At 50.9% G+C, this 22,031-nt stretch overlaps 1 protein-coding gene across 1 annotated transcript; it reads right to left on the bottom strand.

Moving 5' to 3' along the window:
* Nucleotides 1-463: 463 nt before the first annotated feature.
* YWHAG (tyrosine 3-monooxygenase/tryptophan 5-monooxygenase activation protein gamma) lies at nt 464-21,792 on the bottom strand. The gene is made up of 2 exons (XM_085078089.1): nt 21,532-21,792; nt 464-4,007 (listed from the first exon to the last, which is right to left on the bottom strand). The coding sequence occupies exons 1-2, from the start codon at nt 21,616-21,618 to the stop codon at nt 3,351-3,353; spliced, it is 744 nt and encodes a 247-aa protein (XP_084934215.1). The 5' UTR covers nt 21,619-21,792; the 3' UTR covers nt 464-3,350.
* Nucleotides 21,793-22,031: the final 239 nt, after the last annotated feature.

The following is a 22,031-nucleotide window of genomic DNA, read 5'->3' as shown; positions in this document are numbered from 1 at the left end:
CAGGGGCTGTTCCCAGCCCCTCCCGGGGGTGTTGGTCCTGCAGCCCCGGATCCCTCGCAGGGCGCGTGAGTCAAGGCGCATTTTCTGTTTATAGTTTCCCGGGGAGGGGAGTATTTTTACAGCGTGAGTCACCGTGCGTGTGGCTGCGAGCGGAAAACCAGCGGGAAGGGAGGGAGGTGGGGAAGGACGGAGGTGGGGAAGCACCCACCCACCCACTCCTGACCCCGCGGGACCCTCCCCACGGCTCCCACCTCCCCACACTGGCCCTGCCTCAGGGAGGAGCCTGGTGAACCCTTAATCCGCAGGGATGAGGATCCTCTGCACCAGTGGAAGGGAGGTGACCCCAGGAGCAGAAACCAGAAGGGAGGTGACCCCAGGAGCAGAAACCAGGCCGTTCCTGAGCCCCCCCAGCCCCACGGAGCCCCCCAGAAAGTCGAGACAGGCGATAACAATTAAGCAGCGCTGACGTCAGATCTGTAAGTTTATTTGCTCAATGTACGACGGCTACATAATGACTCACATTCATGATATTCCATCACTGAGGAAAAACTGCTAAGAATGGTCCGTGTGTGAAATAATTCCTTACAGAAACACGGAGTTGGAAAAATAATCACTGATTAGACCTTAAAAATAGTTCACTGCATAACATGACAAAAAGCACAAACAAAGGCTCATTCAAAGAACACAGTCATTGTTCTCCTACACTGTAATAGTTATAATTTCACCATGACGAACACCAGACATTAAGATTAAGCTAACACTGGTGTTTTCTTTTGCTTTTTTTTTTTTCCTTTTTAAAAACAAAATCATATATAATTGCATGTCACTATAGCAACATCCATAACAGATCAGTTTGTTACGATCACTATTTGGTAGAGCAAACTTTACCCCCGAAAAAAGAAAAAGGAAAGAAAAATAAATTAAAAAACTTTAAAAAATTTTTGAAGACTATTTTGTCATAGGAATACATAACATCTACAGTATAAGTTAATAAATTTCAAGCTACTGTATAGAAATACGACACTAGCATGCACAATATTGTATCAATAGAGTAATGGAGCAGTAATCATTTCACTGGAGAGACAGTATCATAGGCAAGTGCATCTCTTAAAAAATGAAAGAAACCATTCAAGCTGCTTAAAAATCAAGTCCCTGACCCCCACTCCGTTTTTAGCCCTCTTGTGCCATCTCTCCTGCATAAGTTTCCTAAAGCAGCCAGAGCAAAAAGCCAAAAAGAGTAGCAATTATTTTGGAGGGAAAAAAAAAAAAGGAAAAAAAAAAAAAAAAAAAAGAAGATAGGTTTTGTAATTCCAGTAAATCACTTCCAAATTATACAGCTGGGACAACACTGCTCATGGGGGTTGATGAGAGGGAGGTCAGAAGCCTAAAGCATCTCCCCGTCCCAGCACACGCTGGCACCGCACGCCCCTCGCCGCAGGATGCTGAGCCCCGAATTCCCTGGGCCACGCTGGGAGCAGGGGAAGCCCAGCCTAAAGAAAGCCGTGCTGGGGCAGCGCCGGGGAGCTGAAGTGCTCCCGGGCAGTCGGGAGGCGGCTCAGGGCCGGCGGGAGGGACTGGAGCAGCGTCCATCCCCCCATCCTCCCCGGCAGCAGCAGCAGCAGCAGCGGGAGCGGCGGTGCCATGTGTGCCACACCTCGCCGCGCCGTGTCGGGCTGACTCTCGCGAGGGACAGTGAAAGCCTGGTTCCAGAACGGTCAGAATCACAACAAGGAATTAAAGCACGAGCGCGGTTTCTCCTCACTGCGCAGCGCTGGGGGAAGCGCTGCAGGGCGCAGCACTCCGCCAGCCAGAGAACAGCAGTGAACCTCCAACAACCATGGGAAAAAAATCAAAATCAAAGCGAAATTTACTCAAAATGGGGTAAGTATTACCTGCTAAAGCAACTTAGATGCCCCGATTCCCACCCCCGGCCGGATCAGACAGATTCGGAAAAGATTTTGCTAAGAAGAGAACTAAGTTCCTGGGCTCCCGATGGTGGATAGAAATGTCTATGATTGTAGCTCTTCCCTTGAGGAATTTCTCTACCAAATTAGTTTCTAAGCTCCTGAAGTTCACTCATTACACCACAAGCTTCCCCAGGAGAAAGGAAAACACACCCGGCTTCCCTGGTGACAAACAAGGGAGCCTGGGTGCTGGAGATCTGCTGACAAACCTCATGGTACAGTGGGAGAAAGTCAGGCAGAGTGAAATGGCAGTGCAATCCCTGAGGAAGCAGCTGTGGCACCTTAAATCAGGATGGTCTTTTGAAATACCAAACACAGTACATGACATACAGACCTGAATGCTCTTTTTTTTAAATTTTTTTTTATTATTATTTTTTATTTAAGTGGCATTTTTTTAAGTTTAAACACTTCCCCCTTTGTCTAATTAAGTTCTTAAACCTTTTGCTGTGGACTTAAAATAGTTGAAACAGCCGCTAGCCAAGCACCTGTTAAGCTGTTGACCAAAAAACTAGAGCAGCTTTGATGTTCCTCGGGCGGGCGGTCTTCTTGCCTTGGGTGACACAGAATAGCTAAAGCCAGTCCACAGGCGAGGACTGCTCAGGAAGGCAAGCCAAAAGAACTAGCAAAAGAAAGAAAAACAGACAATCAAAGGCTTGATGTCATATGGCTGTAATGTAGAAATACTGTAAACTGCAATTTAGTGTTAATACTGTAAGCTACCCTAATAAATATCTCAACCAAAGAAAAAAAAAAAAAAAGAAAGAAAAAAATTGGATGGCCTAAATCCCAGGGCTTTGTGAGCCCCAAATTCTTTAGTTTTGTTGGTTTTATTTTTAATTCCTTCTCAATTTGGGGATTTGCAGCTGCGCTCTGGCAGGCAGAGCAGTGCAGAGAGAGGCCCCGTGACATGGTGCGGGCACACGGCACCTGGGCTGCGGAAACAAACGCTCAAAGCCTTACTGGAACCACAGAACTCCCTTTTTTTTTTTTTTTTTTTTGATTTTTTGGTTGTTTTTTTCAATATTTTTGCGTTGCTTTCCTTAAAAACGAGGGCCATTCCATCCACGCAAATTCGTCTTAAAACCCTTTTTTATTTCTAGCAATAAAGTTAAATTAAAGACAGCTCCACTTGTATTAATAATCTACAGAACAGTCCATATGCCAGTGAGGCTGCTATTCCATACCAGCACAGCCAGCCTGACTTCCACTAGTGGTGTTTTGGCAAAAATGTCAACGAGGCAATCAAAGACAGGTTGTGGGGGGCCTCCCTGGGAAGGTGTCCCCTCCCTTTCCCTCCCCCACCCCGGACCCCCCCCCACTCGTGGGAAAAAAATAAAGACTGCAGTAGTTAGCATCAGCGTGCGGCTGCCAGTCCATCGGGGGGATCTAGTTGTTGCCTTCTCCGCCGTCGTCGTCTTGCTGATCGCTCGTCCAGAGCGTTAGGTTGTCGCGGAGGAGCTGCATGATGAGCGTTGAGTCCTTGTAGGAGTCCTCGTTGAGGGTGTCCAGCTCGGCAATGGCGTCGTCGAAGGCCGTCTTGGCCAGGTGGCAGGCCTGCTCCGGCGCGTTCTGGATCTCGTAGTAGAAAACCGAGTAGTTAAGCGCCAGCCCGAGCCGGATGGGGTGGGTGGGCTGCATGTGCTCCTTGCTGATCTCATGGGCTTCGCTATAGGCCTTCTCCGAAGACTCCACCACGGTCGCCCTCTTCTCCCCGGTGGCCACCTCGGCCAGGTAGCGGTAATAGTCCCCTTTCATCTTCAGGTAGAAGACTTTGCTCTCGTACTGCGTCTCGCTGCAGTTCTTGATCAGGTAGTTGTCCAGCAGGCTCAGCACATCCTGGCACACCGCTTCCAACTCCTTCTCGATCTTCTCGCGGTAGGCACGGACCATCTCGATCTTCTTCTCGTTCCCATCGGCAGAGGTCTTCTGCTCGATGCTGCTGATGACTCGCCAGGACGAGCGCCGTGCCCCCACCACGTTCTTGTAGGCGACGGACAACAGGTTCCTCTCTTCGTTGGACAGGGGCTCGTTCAGCTCCGTCACCTGCGTGGAGAGAGGGGGAGAGAAAAGAGACACTTGGGTTAAGCCCCAGTTGTTTGACATTCCCATCACACCTTTGGGTGTTCCCATGCATCTTCAGAGCAAGGCAGGAGGAGGCAGTCGGCTGGCAAAGTCCTGCTCTGTCATCCAGCATCTGCTCCCATCCCGGCAGGAGCCACCTGGGAAATCACACCATGGGCCAGTCCCACAAAGACTCCTAAAAGGAGAGCAGGTGTTGGGTTTTATTTGAGAGTTTAGCATTTTCCAGAATGAGAGAAATCTTCTAGGAAAGAGATGCCTTTCACCTGTAGGATGAGAGTCGGGCTTTGTCATACATGTGAGGGGGACAGTCAAAGCAAGAGGGAGGAGATGGTCCAGGCTTATGGATTAACACCACCACAGCTACAACGTGTTCACCTTTTCCACATCCCATGAACACAGGGCACACTTCTGAGACACCCAAAGCATCTATGAGATGGTACAATTTCAACTGCCTCAGGCACCTGCACAGGTGAGGACTTAAAAGCTCACATGGCGAAGGGAAAATCCCCCACATAGGATTTCCTCTCTGAGGTTAACGGTGTTAATTCACACTGTCACCTGCCTCACGCACCGCAAAAACACCCAAAGGGATTATGGAGATGACGAGCACAGCGCTCCCTCAGTTACTTGGGAAGCATCACTTGGTTTCACAATAATCCCATTCCAGCTCCCACAACCCCACTGCTGGCTGGAGCTACCCGGGCAGCACGTTTGGCCGTGCTGCACCAGCTTCCCACCCCTAGGGGCAGGAGAATCCCTTGGAGCAGACAGGACACAAGGGCAGCTCCACATGGCTGCTCCCTGGGGCGCTTACAGTTGCCAAGTGGCACTTTGAGCCTGGGCACGGCCATTGTCCCCTTTCCACTGGGACACAGCACCCCTCCACATCCACACCCTGGGCAAAGCCACCTGGGAATCAGGCCAGCGGAGCAGGAACCTGTGAGCCACCTCACAGCAGTTAAGGATTAGGTAATGGTTTGGATGTGAAAGGCTTCTGCAAATACTGAGTCACTTTCACGAGGATCTGTAAGGACAAGGTCTGCTCTGGGCCCAGATAACCACATTTATGGTGGGGATCAGGAGGCCAAGGGCTCCTGCTGGGAGGTGGAGGGTGGCCCAGCCCAGGACCTCATTTGAGTGGCCTGGAATGACTCAGACTAGCTCACACGATATTGACCTGCACATTCCAGAACATCCACTCCTCCTGCAGCTCTTCAGCCACACTCTGCCCAATGCCTCCTCCCAAAACCAGGCTACAGCTAAGCCTCAGTTTGCCCCAGAGCAAGTAGAGTCTCTAATCAGACCCCCTCTAGCACTTTCCCTCTTAAGGCTGAGGCAGCAAGAAGAACCTCCATTCCCACCCCTGCTGTTGTGTGGACCTGTGCTGCTCCACAGGATGCTCTGGAGCCTGGCACAGGAACAGCAAACAGCCCTTTTCCATATGGAAGAGGGTCTTCCTGTGCAAACCAGCACAACTGCTTCTGCTCCAGGGCAAGAGAGGGACTGAGGGAAATGGGTGTCACATTAATGAGGGCAGGATCTCCTGGGACTATCAGCAGTCGCCAGTGGCACAGGACAAAGAGCACAGGGCAGGATGCCAGGGCAGCTCCCAGTGCTCCCGCCCAAGGTAAGCAGGGCAGCGATGCCCAGGCCATCCGGCAGCTCCCAGTGCCAGGCTAACCTTCTGCCAGCCAGAACAACAGCGACTGTTTAACCACAGGGCCCTGGGATCCCTGGGATATCCTGCTTTCTGCAGCGGGGCCGGGCAGGGCCTGACCACAATGGGCCCAAACAGCCGTGGTAAGACACTCCAACACTGCCTCCAGCCTGCCTGGTGCTCTGAGGGGTCTACTCTGGAGTTTCACAGAATGTTTCCCTTTGTTCTTCCCTCTGAGTGACACCTGCACAAACATACAGTGAAGATTCTGTGAGTTAAAGAGATCTTTGGGAGCCAGTGGAGCACAACAAAGGTGTCCCCTTGCCCCAGAGCTTATGGATTGTCTGTCCTTGGAGGTACCAAAAACTCAGTCAGGTTACCTGGGGACTTGTCCCACCTTGCTCTGCTTTGAGTGAGGGATTTGGCTAGAAACATCCAGAAATCCCAGCCTGAGTTATTCTCTTCCGGCTGTAAACAGAGTCCAACATCAACAGCCTTCAAGAGATTCACTAATTCCAAGAGTTTTCTGTCCTGACAGCGGTTGTGGAGATTGATCACCACATGAAATCTTGCTTTTAGCAAGGTGCTCCCTGAGCAGAAATACCAGTTTTGAAGTGAGGACCAAGCAGATGATTTAAAGCTGTCCCACAGCTGTGTCTGCAGATACTTATCACTGCAGGAAGAAGTAGATTTACCTCACGAGAAGAGTCTTGCTGGAGGACAGATTTATTAAAACTACAGGGAGTTTCGTGGGATTAGCTTTGCCATAAACATTTTAAATTCGAAGCTATTAAGGATTACTGAGGAAAGTTGCCTGTCAAAATCCTTTCAACAAACTGGCTGACAGATGGAAGGTACACCTGTGGAGACAGCAGATTCCCCCTGGGAGCTCACAGGGAACCTGTAAAAGCAGGAAGGGAGCCTTGTTAACCATGTCACTGTTTTCTAGCAGGACCCAAACTCCTAGGAAGGAGCATTGCAGAGACATGGTCAAGGTAACATGGATGGGGACAGGGACCATGTCCCTCAGCACTAGGAGAGAGAAGAGGCTGCAGTCCCACACATTCCAGTTTGCAACTGAGCAGAGGGAGGAAGAACCAAAAACCATCTGGCTCTTGCATTCCCAGCAGGAAGAAAATGCAAGATGGCTAGGACACAAGGTATCAGACAGCAGGGTACACTGAGCTGCCTCAGCAGAGTCAGAAGAAGGTGGAAAAGATGTATCCCAGGTTCAGCTGCCATTGAGGGCATCCCTGCCCTCAGTCTGCCCAGAGCTGCCTGCTGCCCCTCAGCTCCAGCCAAGAGTCTGCTGCCTGCTCCCCTGTGCTGCCATTTCCTGTCACAGCCCTCTCCACACTCCAGACTGTGCAGTCACTGTCACTCTGCTCTTCCCACAGCACTGCACCAGTGCCCATCTCCAGCAGAAACCATCCCACCACCTCTGCACCAGCCTGTCACATGCACGTGGGGCTGTGCCTTCACTGTAGCCTCTGCTGGCCAAACAAAGGCTGATTTTTATTTTTTTTTCTTACACTGCAGATACCAACACAAAGCAAGTTCAATCAAGCCACAGGCTAAACAGCAGGTGGTAATAATTCATATGTAATGAATTAATAGCATTGCACTGAACACCTCTGATAAAACATCAAATAAGGCAATATTCTGTAGCAGGCCTAGATCACACTGCAGCAGTCACACTACAGCAGTTTTGGAGGGCAGAACCTTCCCCCTTCTTTACTCAGACCCTGAACAGGTCTCACCTCCTCTAAGAAGGGCAATACCCTGATCAGGTCCCATGATGCCATTCCCAGCACTGTTCCATGGAGTCAGAGACTTCAAATAGCCAAAGGAAAATCTCAATTTGGCATTAGGAAGGCTTGGCAGGAGTACAAAGCCATCCGTCCCTGGCTGGAGGTCTACCTGCTCTCTGGGAAGCTCAGTTAGTTTGGAGTTTTACTTCCCTGGCTGCCAGCAGAATTTGGTCTGCAAATCTCAGTAACTGTCCAGCCTCATCTCACTTTTGTGCCCATGGAGACTGGGGAGGGGGGCCTGAGATGCATGAGCCTGAAATGGAGTCAAGTCCTGGATGTGGCATAAACAGCCAAGGACAGAGAGCTGATCTACATGCTGGAAACCTGATAGAGGAAAGTCTTTTAGCTATTCTGGAAAAAAAAAGAAGGAAAACACATGTGCCAGGAGCACACTGTGCAAGGACACCTAGGCAGGGAGTGCAAGGAGCTTGGCATGGAGCAGTTCATGCTGCCAGGATCTGGCTGGTTCCACCACCAAGCTCAAGAACACTGCCAGTTCCAGTCTCACCAGCTCCTTTGATGGCACAGTGTCTGCACCACCAAGACTCAAGTGCCCTAAAGCCACAGGCAAACTCCAAGAGTTCCCATTGGGCAAAAACTATTGGAAGTTTAGGGTTTATACTGCCTGGGAGACTGGAAGCTTGTACAGATCCAAGCCCTCTGATTTGCAACAAAGCACTGCAGAGGTGGCACCATCTCCCAGAAGGTTTTCCTGATTTCTCCACTTCAGCTGGAGCTCTGACTCAGCACCCTGCCCAAAACCTGGCAGGCTCCCAGCATGCCCAAGGATCACATTGCAGCCAGGGAAGGTTCAGCCTCATGAAGAGAAGCCAGGGAGCAAGCAAATCTTTACTTGCCCCTAATGTCAAGGTATGTGAACTCCAAAAGCCCAAGGGTTGGTTCTGCTGCACCTTCTTTCTGGAAGTATCCCAATTAACAGGCTTTGGTGAGACCCACAGGGAAGGTTTGCTCCCAGAGAACAGCAAGTTAGGATGGTTAGGGGCTTATTCCAGGACTCCCATTCTCCACTTCTCACCTTGCATGAGCAGGCCTGAATACATGAGGAAATAATAATTTTTGAGGTCCCTTTAGTGACTGCAGTGGAGATCCATCACAGGGCTTAGTTCTACCTGTTTATCCTTACACACTTTCCACTTAGTTTGATAATTAAGTGCCCACCCATTTACAGCTCCTGCCTGGCTTTGATGTCTTATCTTAAAGCAGACAGCACTGGCAAGCTGAGAGGATCCAGAGATGCTTCCTTGGGGAATACCATCAACATCTCACAGTTTAACCCATGTTATAAACCTCCACACTTGCTTTTCTTAATGCCTAGAAGAGAACCTGATCCCCTCAAGACATCAGACACCTACAAAGGAGCACAGCTTTCCGGAAGAGACAGAGAGAGACAACCATGAAAACCTCAAACTGTTCACTGAGAACAGCTTTTAAAGATCACCAGAGCTCTTCTCCCACCAGGATACACAACATCCATCTCCTCCTCAGCACTCATGCTTCCTGTTCTATCTGCAGCTCCTGCACCATGTAATTAAGTCTGTTATCACTCCACACAAACACTAGCAAGTGCCTTGTTTTCCTTCACATGCAGCTCATTGGTCTGAGCTCTGGCCTGAAGGTCCCCATCTCTGTTTCACTTTTTGAAAGGTAAATGTGCTTTTGAAACAAAGTTCTGACCAAGTCCAACCATTGAAATTCCTTCTTGGTCTGTAGCTACTGGCAAAGGGAGCAACCAGCACACAACCCCTTAGGCTCAAGCAGCTGATGAAAGTTCACAATACCTGCAGACATGTCACCTTCATCCCCAAGCTGCTGTCTCATGGTGGGACCCCACCACGTGTCTACAAGGACAACAGGACACAGCCTCAGGCTGTGCCAGGGGAGGTTCAGGCTAGACATCAGGAAGAATTACTTCACAGAAAGGGTTGTCAGGGGTTGGAAGGGGCTGCCCAGGGAGGTGGTGGAGTCCCCATCCCTGGAAACATTCAAGGAACACCTGGTCATGACACTGTGCTCCGGTCTGGTTGACAAGGTGGTGATTGGTTAACGGTTGGACTCTGTGATCTTGGAGGTCTTTTCCAACTTTAATGATTCTGTGACAGAACCACCTTCAGCAGCCCAAGTGCAGTCATTTTGGAAGGTTATGACTGACAGACTGCCTGGTTTTTCTGTCCCCAGTTTGCCCTGTCTAACTTGAAGAAATAGCTGCCCTCAAGCACATGAAATTGTCACCATTACCCAGCAGTCTGGTGACAGTCACGACTCGATGTCACACAGCCTCACCAAGAACAGCTTCTCCCCAAGCTCCAGAGCGAGCTGTCCTACAACTCCACTGCCGCAGTCGGAAAGATGCTTTTCTTAAGCACTGTCCTACTTTGGCAAAGTAGGCGTGTGTTAAACCAGACCTAAATCTAAAATGCTACCAGATTGGTTTGGGTTCTTTTCCACTGTTGCCTTGCCTTCGCCCCCATGTCATACTTCCAAAGTGGAAGTCACACCCTAACTGCTTCTCTCCTTGCTGACCCCTTCAGCTGTCCTCTGTTCAAGTTTTAACTCAGCATGGCCAGGGGGATTTTGGGCTGTGGGTTGAGCCCTTCCTCTCATCCCAGACAAGACCAAAAAAAGCATGTGCAGGCTGTGGGCAGACACAAGTTCCCCATTGCCTTCTCCTTTGACTGTTTCAGTATGAATAATCACCTGCTAGTTCCTGTTTTCTAAGCTGGCAGAGCCAGCACTCATCACAGGACAGCAGCTGAAGGCACACGGGATGGTTCTGCCATTACATTTCAAATTGTTCCCAGTGCCTCAAGGACCAGTGTCTGCACTGACCAGTTTACTGCTTGTAGCCCAACTGCATCTCAGAGGCTACTCAGGCACTCCAGACACCAATTAGGATTTCTGTATGTTCCTACAATTACCAGCAGCTTTCATCCCACTCCGCAGCTTTTATTACTTAAGGCAACTTTGAACCACCCAAGACAAAGTCTTCAGACTGGGAGATGTGAAAACCAAGAGCTCATTTATTCCACTGGCCTTTGTAGCTTAATAACTACACACGATTGCACCGCACTCAGGTTTGATCAGTCCTTGAAGCCTCCAGACCTACTCCAGTTTCAGTGTGGCAGGCATGGATTTCAGTCAAGAGAAAATTAAAGTTTCAGCTACTTGGGTCATTCTTGCACATGAAAGGTTGAAGGGAGCCAAGGTGACAAAACCAGTGAGAGCAGCAGAGCCCTGAGCTGCTCCCTTCAGTGTCTGGCAGCAGCATTTCACGTACCAGCCCTTATCTGCAGCACTGCAGTCCCAACACTTGGTCTAACGACTCTGGGGTTTTTTTCCACTAAAAGCCACCTGGGTGCCATCGATTTGTGTCCCCTACTTCTTCTGCAGCTTGAGATAAGGCAAACATAAGGCCTGCCATGGCTATTGTTGACAGAGAGCAGCCCAGACACATCCCAGTAATCAACTGGAAGGAACAACCCCAGCCTTCCAGTTTTGCGTATGCTCAAGTGTGGAGCTACAAACCGTTTCTGAGTTAGCATTCTGAGTCGCAGGGAGCTGCTCCTCTAGCCAGTATGTGTTTTTTGAGCCAGGAAGGAATTATGCCCAGTTTTCTTGTCTTCCTTGTTAACACCCTGATTTTCATTAGCCTCACTGACAGGCTATTAAACAAGATGAAAACTGGCTGTAGGACAACTTGTTTCACTGTCCTGCTGCCACTACCTGCCTAGTACTTGTTAAAAACTCTTGGGAAAATGATCGACCTCTGTTGGCCTAGTGCCTTCCAGCCACCAGATGGAGAGAGCAGCAAGTCCAACCACATCAGTCCCAGCATTTCAGAGGATTGTCACTCAGGGCTCATCGCTGGCAGATGGGATACCAGCACCTTTGCCTGCTAACTACAAAGTAACAGAAGGGATGCCAAGCTATTCCTTCCCCAGGACATGGCAGGCTGGCAGCATCATCTGCCCACTGCTGCGTTCCTGGGAGTGCCTCAGCAGCAGCCCAGGATCACCACCACCCTTCTCCATCACCCAACAGCTCGGGGAGCTCTCCTGCCTCATTATCTGCTCTGTTCCCTGCTGATAGGCCTGTTCTCCAAGCTCTCTGCTAAGCACATGGAAGACCAGTGCCACTGCCACCAGAGCTCAGATGTGCCCTTGGAGCACGCTGCAAGTTCCAGAAGCGCAGAGCTCATCCACTGATCCTTTTGGAAAGAGCATGACAATACATGGTTGCTATAGGCTCTTCTGGAATGCATTAAGCTCCTCCAGGTGAGAGCTGAAGAGCTCTTCAAGAGTAACTACAGCTCTTTCCTCAGCAGCATTTCTGTACAAATTTAAAGACTTGGGTTTTTAAAATTTCTGTTCAAGCATTATTCCTCAGAGGATTCCATCTATTCACAGGCTTTTGAGCTGAAGCAACAATCCACAGGATGCCACCGGTCATTTCTAGAGTCTTAAGACTTGGTCAACACGGAGGAAGATGGCTTTTTTTCTCTCCAATTCATGATAATATAACCCCCAGCTGGACAGATTTCAGGGACTTATTAGATAAATGCACCAAGTTTAATGTGGGGAGGGTGTTTAGTGCTGCTGGGAGCATTAGCTGCTTAAAGATTTACCTCACAGCTTCCAAGGGTACTAATCTGGCTCAGATCTTAGTGCTTTCCTGCTCACCTCCAGCCCCACTGCCAGGCAGTAAGAATCCTGCCACCAGATCATCAAATCCTCCCCAGAGCGTCAAGTGCCAGGGCTTGTCCTTAATCAGGGGCTCAAAAAATGACTGTGCCCATGACCTCTACCCAGTTGAGGCAAAGGGAGAGAGAAGACATCATGTGCCATGAGCAGGACACCCCAGGAAAAGCTGAGAGCAAGTTCTGGTTGCTAGGAGAGCCTGTTCCCAGGTCTGTTGGAGCAGGATGAACTGAGCAATTCCATGCCTTTCTTTGGCACAGCAGTGCCAATGCTGCCATGGCAGCTGCGAGCTGCTGCTCCAAAGGGTGAAATGGGAGAAGCTGCAGCCATGCAAAACTCCCTGCAGTGAGCATGTACCTTTTTAGCTGCTCCATGTCACTCCCCCAAACACTTGGGGAACACCTGGTTGTTGCACATCAAGGTAAGGTTCTGGAAATATTAAAAAAAACCATCTCACAAGATTTTTGCTCTAGGTGTCTTGCTCTGCAGATCCAGCAGTTCCTTGGTGTCTCAAACGTGTTTTACCAGATTAAGCAAGAGACTTCCCAGAACACCCAGGTGGATTCCTGCATGCCAGCTCCACGATAGGTTTAATTTCTGCATCAGCGAGTAAGGTGATTATCCCTCCAGATACACTTTACCCTCCCACTGCTTCGGGGATTTCAGGCTTGATCTTACACACCTCTAGCAAAAGCAATTTTATTTAATTTCTTAAATGAACTTGCAGAACAGAAGAAAGTCAAGTTTTTGCTCGGGCAGCTTTCTGGAGCACTGCAACCAATTTTAAATTACAAGGAGGGTCACTTTACTATCCTAGATCCAAATGTGGGTTTAACTACTCTTGCCTGGCTCCAGCCATCTCCTTCCAGCCTCTTCTGATGCCCAGGGATCCCACCACAGATTTGATCTCAGTTCATCACAGGTGACAGAACCCCTTGGGTGCTGATGTCATCTTGACACCACCAAATGCAAGAAGCCAAGCTCCCAACTTCTAGGTAATGAAATATTCATCCCATGTAACAAAGCCCAACAGCATAAACAGGCAAAGCTCCAACGCCTGCCCCAGCTGGGTGTAAATTAAAGGCTGTTAATCTTCCCCAAGTTCTCATTCACTGCTGAATACTAAGCATTAGCCTTTTACAAGGAGATATCTCCTACAGCAATTGTTGAGCATGTTGTCTGTTAGCACATGGCACAGCAACAGCTTCTCCACCTACTATTAATAAACTTTATGCTGCTGAGCACCACAACTGTCCAAACAACGTGTCCATCAGCAGCCTTGTTAGCACTGAAGCTAAGACCTCTCGCTGGTGTTTTTCTAGAGCCTGGGTGAAACCATCTTAGAGAGGAGTCAGAAGCACACTGACACGCCAAGTAGCTTTGCTGGGTACGTAAGCAAAGACACATCCCAAGCAAGCCAAGCCAACCCATCCGGCGAGATCAGAGGGAATTTGCAAACAATTAAGGAATGGTTTGCACTTGGAATCCCTGCAGACTTGCGCTTGTCCAAGTGCAGCTGCCTCAAACACCCATAGACGGACTCAATTCCAACATCTCCTTTATGGAAGAAAAACATTAAGTACTCTAATCCCTAATCTGGGGATCACTTTAAGGGAGTCTCACGCCATCAGCAGTGACATGTTCTCTAGTTACTCTCCTACTGCAATTAACTAATGCACTGCCCCTGGTCACTAGATCACTAGCTTGGGGCCAAAAATCAGGTTTCTTTAATACCTAATTGAGCATGTACTGGGTCATGCTTGAGATGTGACTAAATCTGGGTTAGCACAGAAAAATCTGAGACTGGGGGAAGTTTGCCCTTAAATGGGCAGACAAAGGCTTTTGTTTCACCAGCTTACATGAAGGCTTTGCTTTTGAGAGACAGTCTTGTCAGTGTTTCCTGCAGCACAAGGATTGCTGCCTCATCATTTCAGCTCCATTTTCCAGAATTTACCATTCCTGACCTTTTCCAGACTATATACAAAGATAACCAGCAGAAGACTTCTGGGTGAAGATCAAGCCTTATGATTTCCCAGCCCCAGCACCTCCCTGGGCTCCAACCCACAGGAGGGATCAGAGAGATGCAGCAGCTCAGCCTCGTTGTCATTGTGCACTCAGAAAAGATGGACAAAGCACTCCAATGCTGAGATCCTCCCACAGGCACACTCCCCATCCAGAGCCACGGGAGGGAATCCAGTATCTCGACATCTGGCCTCTGGAGCAAAGAGTCAGGCCTTTTACTTAAAAAAAAAAAATAAATTTAAAGAGCAGAATGAAAGTAATTTTGTCCCCATTTCCCTTCCTTTTAGGACGGGAGGAGGGACTTTGCTCATTAGATCAAGCAGCCAGGAGAAAAACATTCCCCCAAAGCCATTTTGTTTCCATGGGGAAAGAAAAGTTCCCCACCTGCAAAGACCAAGAGCTGCACTGGCAGAAACACAGGCAGAGCCTGGCAGCCAGCAGCCATGGCAGAACATTTTATCTCAATGCCACCAGCACAAAACCAGCCACCACCGTTTATCTGAACAGCTTCTTCAAGTCAAGCAGAATGTTTCAGAAGTTGAAAGACAAAGCCACTAAATATCCAGTACAGTGGACAATCCATGGCTACTTCCTCTTGTTTTAGCTGCTTTTCAAGCTATCTCTGTCCAGCAGCAACTGTTAAATTGGGCAAATACTTATGTTTTCACTCAGTTTTTGCTTTCCAGACAAGGCAGTCGCCATGAAATGAATGGCACTTGCCATTTTCCAGAAATGGCAGTTACCATTTCTCTGCAGTCACATGAATCCAACACTGGGGAACAAGACTTCAGCTAAGGACCAGTTAGGTTAGTTACCTTTCCAGTGAAAACCAGAAGTTTTTGAAGACTTTCGCCTTTCCAAAAGGAAAAGACAAAGGCTTGACCAGCCAAGGAAAGAAGGTCTAAGCTGGCTCCAAACAAGTTAGCACAAAAATACTCCTAACAGCATCAGCTTTGGAAAAATGTGTCTTGAGCTGTGGAGCACTGAAGCGTAGAAGAACGCCTGGAAGCATCAAGGGTGCAGCAGCTACCCAGAGACAATCTCAGCCCTGCATCACAGCTTTGCCACAGTGAGGTAGAAGATGATGCTTGTATCCTATCAGGACTGTCAATGGAGAAACGCTTGGGAAGCCAGGCAAATCCTGTTCCACTGCGCTTTGTACTGCAGTTATTCTAATATGCATTCACGTTTCACTGTCAGCCACAGCTCAGGAGGTAGAATGGGGCAGAAAAGCACAAAGCAGAGTCTTAAATGCTCCAGGCATTGACCCATCTGAGGAAAAGCTCCCTCAGGTGAGACTGGAGGCATTTTCCAATGCCTCTTTCCCTGTACCTGCCTCTGAACAGCCTGGTGTTTGGCTGGGACACCAAGCAGCCAGCTCTGGTCTTAACTAGTCTGACAGTCCTCTGGGATCTTCCCTGCCAGACTGGAATTGAGCTCCGAACACACTACTCACCTGTGCCAAGGGAAAAGCAGCACCAGCAAGTTCAGCAGTGCTCCACATCCATGGACACATCTGAGCTCAGGCAAAGCCAGCTCCCAGGAAGCAGCTGGTTACTCAAGCACTGGCATTTGGGACACACAAAAGCTTGGATTCTTTATTTTTCCTAAATATGTATCCTTGCACACAACTTCTGTGCGTGGTTTACTCAGTATGATGCTGCTGAAGAGTTCAGTCATACAGCTGATGAATTAGGCCTTGCCAGATGGGTCACCATCCATGGAGGTTTCTCCAGATGTCAAGTCATGGCTACCACTCTCCTCCCCAGCCCTGCTCCACCAGCTGCACTATGAGCCACATTTCTCCTTGTATCCTCAAGAGCAACAAATCTAGTAGATCCAATTTCTAATTGCAGGCTCTGCAGAGACAGTAGAAATATCAGGCTCTGAAAATTCCTTGTACTTAGCATCGTGACCTTGGGGTCACTCACCAGCCTGGGAACAAAACCCAAGCCTCTCCATAGGCTGCTGGGGACTATCAGGTCACTCTTACTCCATCTCCTTGATCTCAAGCTCTGCAAGGCTGAGACTGCTTATTTCTACTTGGAAAGCCAAGCTGAGCACACTCCTGAGCAGCCCTTATGCTGTTGGCCCAGGTACAAGAAAAGTGATTCAATAATACACATGAAGAAGAGGAAAAAGCATGGTGCAGATCCTAAAATTAAGGAAAATCTTAATTCTGCCAGGCATAGAAACTGAGGAAGAATCACATTCCTCATCTCCCTGATCACAAACCAAATCCCAGCAGCAGGAGGCAGAGGGATACACCACAGCTATGTGCATATCCCTCACTGCCCTTGAAAGCACCATCCAAAACATCCATGAGGACCACTAAGAGGATGCCAAAGACACCATCCCGTTCAGATCAGACAAGCCAAGAACAATGTATATGCTCCAGAGATACAGTAGTTTTCAATACAGGAAACATTTTTGAAGCTGAAGTTCTGTGGTTGCCCCTAAATTACTGTTCCTGAATATTCCAGCAAGCCCAACTGCACATCATTAGTGTCCAAAGAGTTTATTCCAAAGAGCAACTTTGGGATCAGTTGGTGAATACAGATGGGGCAGACAGGGCTTGTCATTGGCATTATGAAGTTTATTTGGTGTACTAAAACAATTGAGTCTCCTATGAACCAGCCATCTTCACCCAGAAGAAGCAGCAAATAAAAATGGTTGAAAAAATAATTTAATAAATCAAGACAACTCCCATCAATCTTTTTGCACTTTCATGGCTAGACATCATCCAACAGATCTACTGGCTAAGCCCAAATCATCCAAGGGCTCTTGGAGAGCCTTTGTCCAAGAGCTTTACTGTTTCCATGTACCCAGGCATAATTCAACTGCTATACTCCCCATCACAGTCTCAATATAACTTTTGTTTAGTTCAAGAGGAGCTCTTTCCAATCAAATGCACCCTGGCTGCTACACTTTGCCAACTGAGAAACCCAGCATGGTCTTTTAAGTCAGTGACTCTTCCTAAAGCTCATATAGATAAGAGCTTACAGGAGCTCAAAGGGGAATTTCTAAGAGCTTGAGCTGCTGAAGACTGGTCAGTCAATGAAGTTAATGTGTGCAGTGGCCATTGCAGCTGTGTACAGGGCATATTGCTGTCAGTGACTTAGGTGCAGATGTGGCTTAGGCTATTACTGAGGCTGAGTCATGCAGAGACAACCCCACACTGTGAACAGCTACAGGGTTGGAAGGACAGGAGCTCCTCACAGCCACCATCCTGTCCTGACCCCATGGACCTCCAGGAAGGAAGCTCTGCTCCCTGCTCATGAGTCAGGCTGTCTCCAATCCCTTCCACCACTGCAGTCCACCCATGGTCTGGAGGCACCACAAAGCAGAGCAGCATTCAAGATGCCTGCACAAGAGCATCAGTGCTGCCCATTAGATGCCAACATCCACCTCAGTACTGGGAATGGTTTTCCCAAAGCCTTCCCCAGCCCCCTGGGAAGTGCTACTACGGCAGCTCATGCTCCTTGCTCCCCTCCCACCATCACAGATGGCCTGCCCAGCACTCCTCCTGGAGAAGCCTTTCCATACCACCCTTTTGTCTGTCTACAATTCGAGCAGAAAGCAGCTAATCATCCCTGCTCTGCTCCCTGGGGACTCTCCAGATAGGATAGATTTGTGTTACTACCCCTTTTCCAAAGGGTGAGCCTGCTGTCTGTGTGAAGCTTTGCTATCAGCACTAACGTGGTCACGGGATGTGGGGGATGATAACCTGCCCAGCTGGTGAGCAGCATGGCAGAAGCCCATACACCCCGTGCCAGGGAAGGCCTGCAATTCCCCATCCTCGTGCTCCTCCTCCACCCACAATGGCCATTTACTGCACCAAGTTGTGGTGTCTAAAGCTTGGAGCAGCCATCTGCTTTCCAGCATCTCTAATATTCCCCTCTCCACACCCACCACAGCTGGTGGTCCTCACATACAGCACAGCCACAGGCCCACTGCAGAGGCTGGGTCCCCCAAAATCAAGTAGCCAGGTGTTCCCCTCTCAGGGGACCTCCAGGTGAGCTCAAGGACTCTGCCATACAGCCCCACACCATACATAGGTACAGTGCAATAATTCTCCCCACATATTTAGAAGGCGACTTATTTCCTGCAAAAGTTATTGCAATCATCTTGTTCATTCACCTGCACATCCCCTCAACATAAAGGTCTATGGGGAGGCACGTGCTCTGCTCCCTGGGCAGCACCAGCCGGGGGCTTGGCAGGGCTCCCACCTCCGGAAAGCATCCAGCAGCACTGCTCTCCCCAGCTAATGGATATCGATCCCCAGCCCTGGCATGGGCTCGGATGGTAAAGCTCTTCCTGAAGCTGAACCAGACAAAATGCTTCTTGCTCCAGTACTGTGGGAAGTGAAACCCCAGCAAGTAAGCCCAAGGCCAGTGGTCTGACCACTGACCACCCTGGGGACCAGCAGGGAGCTTTCCTGTCCCCCAACACCTGTTAGGGCTGAGAGCCCCAGAGTGCACTGAGGTGACAAGGGACATGACCAAGGTCATGCAGCCATACTCTGGATCGATTGGCCCAGCCCTGCACCCTTCCTGGGTGTGACATTACCTTCTGCTCCCATCTGCTGTATTTTCAAAATAAACCCCCACAGTAAATCTGCCCCTTTTGGGGGCTGAAGGAGCAATCCTGCTCCTGCAGCAGCAACATAATTGCAGGTAGCAATTAGGGGCACTGGCAGCTGGCACTTGCAGGAAGGAAGGAGCTATAACTTGTTATATATATAAATATTATTTAGGAGAAACTATTGTGATCTCAGACATCACTGGATGAATCAGCAGACAGCAAGAATCCCAGCACACCATTTCCATTTTAAACCATTAACACAGCCATTCAGCACAGGTTCCCAAGCAGACAGGGCTGAGGCTGAACAACCCACCCAGCTGCCCCATATGAAATGACCACCAAAATGCAACTGTGAGCTGAAGCTGCAGGAAAACAAGCCTCTTTTATGCCCATCATTGCCACGCCAGGTTTGAAAGGAGAACCATCCAGCATTTCTCAGCAGGGTGCTGGGGAGGGCTAGGTTTGGAGGGCAGGATGGCTCTGCATCACCTTCGCTAGGCGCAGCCCGCATGCTCTCTGCTACCGCCTGGGTGCATTGCAGCTTGGACCATGGCATATGACATCACTAGGCGTTGCTACGGAAATGAGTGCGAGGTCATCAGCCTCCCGCACAACCGGGGCTGGGGGCTGGGCAGCACACGGGGACGGGGATAACCGGCTGTGACATGGCTGTGACATGCCCGTGGCCGCCGGACCGGCCGCGCCGGAGTTGGGGCAGCGCGGCGCAGAAAGGAAGAACAAAGCTCTGCCTTTTGTTTGCTGGTGAAGGGAGGCGTCAGCGCTCCCGCTGGGAATCGTTTCCTTGCGGCCAAACTACCAGGCAGCTGATAAGCGGCGTTAGCCCGGGTTACTGTTTCACCAGGGCCTGTAAGGGCTAGAAGGAAAAATCACATATATGAGCTCCTAACAACGCCTTGGGTTCAAGCAGCCAGCCCGGGGAAGCAGGCTAAGGGAAATTAACAGTGCAACACGGCTCTGAGTGCTGGGCATATCCCTGCTGGCTTTGTCACGGCGGCTGTATTATCCGTAGGAAATGAGCTGTAGGATCTGCTCACACAGCAGGCTTTGCTTTAAAATGAATAGATGCCGCTATCAGAAAATGGTATAAAAGCCACAGTGCAGCAGAGGGACAGCCCGGCTGGCTTAATGTGATAATATCTCGTTCCGATTATCCGTATTTCATTCCTTGATAAGACATCTCCTCCCTCCCCGGGCTCGGGCTGTGACAGTTTTGTCTGTTTGATAAATGCAAGGTTATTGACAAAATGGTGCAATATGGGCAAACAGAGCTGCACCCACGGCAGACTGCGACATTCCCAGATCGGCATTCACTTTTCATCAGCCGGGGAGGACACCCCAGCTCCCAGCTAAGGTTCAGACCTGACTAAGAGGACAAACATAAAGAACAGTTTTCCCCTTTAAAGCACCCCCTCCCTCCCTCCACCCAGTCTAGCCTCTCTGCAATATGACAAATGCAGAATCTTCTGGAATGACTTGATCCTGCCTCCCACGATTGCTTTGTTTGCAAGATCAGATCAGAGATATGTTTTTTTTTCCCTTCTTATATTGTCAAAATGTCAGTATTGAAGGGGAGCGTTCAGTGTCACAAATCAGATCAGCCTGCTATATGCAGAGTCTTTATTTTAAGAGCGTGAAATGAATACAACATGACTCAATTCATAAATCTCCAACCAAGAGCAGTAAAAATAAGAGCTTTGACAGTGAAAGGGCTCTCGATCTTTGGGGTCAGGGGCACACACCAGCCCCGGCGATCACGCGTGGGAAGGGATGCACGGGGAGGTATTTCGGCAGCGGGGAGAGGTGTGCACGCCACCCCCCCGTACCCCCCCGGCTGGGTCCCCCCCTGCCTCGCCCCACGGGGCCCCGAGCCGGTGTGACCCCCCCGGGCAGCGCCGCACCCCCGGGCTCGCTTCCCTGCCCCCTCCAGCGCTGGGGCAGGGCGGGGAGGGGGGGCATGGGAGGGGATGTGTGGGGCCGACAGGGGAGCCTGGCGTGGGGGGAGAGAAGAAATGGGGCTGAGAGGTGATGTGGGGGTCTGCAGGGCTGCGGAGGCAACGTGCTGTAAGGCAGGGGAGAGGATGTGGGGGTGCTCCAGGGCAGGGGAGGGGGCTGCGTGGGGCTGGGTGGGGGCAGCAGGGCAGGGGAGAGAGGCGGGGGGGCAAAGCGTGGGGGGTTAGAGCAGGGGGAGGATGGGGGGGCGGCTCTAGGGCAGAGAGGGAGGATGTGTGGGGCTGGGTGGGGGCCCCAGAATACGACAGAAGATGCGGGGGGATTCTGGGGCAGGAGAGAGCGAGGTGTGGGGCTGGATGTGAGACCCAGAACAGGCGAAAGATGTGCGGAGAGGGCTCCAGGACAGAGGAGCAGGATGCGTGGGGCTGGGTGGGGGCCCTGTGGCGGGGCAGGGCATGCGTGGGGGGCTCTAGGGCAGGAGATGGGAGGCGGGAGAAAGCAAAGGATCCCTGGATAGGGAAAAGCAGCGGGAACGGGACTCGGCTGGGGGTGTCGGAGGGCGAGGCGCCGGGGCCCTCACACCCCCGCGGCCCCCCCACCCGAGCCCACCACCCGTGGCGGAGAACACGCGGGAAAAGCGAGCGGAGCGCGCTCCCGGCGGGGCGGCAGGAGGAGGCGGGTGTGTGTTTGTGTGGGGAGCGCGACGGCCGCGGGACGGGACTCACGTTCTTCATGGCGGCCGCCATGTCGTCGTATCGCTCGGCTTGCTCGGCCAGCCGGGCCTTCTGCACCAGCTGCTCGCGGTCCACCATCTTCGCGGGGTCCGGGGGGGAGAGGGGCGAGGAGGCTGCGGGCTCCGGGAGGAGGAGGAGGAAGGAGGAGGAAGAGGAGGACGAGGAGGGCGCGGCGGTCTCGGCGCTGCTGCGGCTGAGGCGGCGGCGGCGGCTGCGCCCGGTGCTGTGCGCGCGCCGCGGGCCACCACAACCCCCCTGCGCGCGCCCCGCCCCTCCCCGCCCCTCCCCGCAGTGCCCGCCCACCAGCCTGACCGCGGGGCACGACGGGAGATGAAGTCCTCAGGTGCGGAAGCGGTCCTGGGTTCACACGGCGCAGCGCGTCCCTCCAGGACTACATCTCCCATCGTGCCCCGCGCCGAGGCACCGCCCCCTCGCCCCCCTGGGCCCCGCCCGTGCTGATTCACCGGAGCCCGGCCCGGGTGGGCCGCGGA

This window comes from Lichenostomus cassidix, chromosome 19 (genome assembly GCF_008360975.1).
Source record: "Lichenostomus cassidix isolate B80296 chromosome 19, HeHo_3.0, whole genome shotgun sequence".
Taxonomy (NCBI): domain Eukaryota; kingdom Metazoa; phylum Chordata; class Aves; order Passeriformes; family Meliphagidae; genus Lichenostomus; species Lichenostomus cassidix.
Note: the sequence above shows the minus strand (reverse complement) of the source record. Positions and strands in the feature narration are given on the sequence as shown.

What these genes read in the sequence shown, in the direction of transcription:
- YWHAG (XM_085078089.1), bottom strand. Translation starts at nt 21,618, where the DNA reads ATGGTGGACCGCGAGCAGCTGGTGCAGAAGGCCCGGCTGGCCGAGCAA. An exon ending in TGGCGGCCGCCATGAAGAAC is followed by an intron (nt 4,008 to 21,531) that starts GTGAGTCCCGTC and finishes CTCTCCACGCAG; the next exon opens with GTGACGGAGCTGAACGAGCC.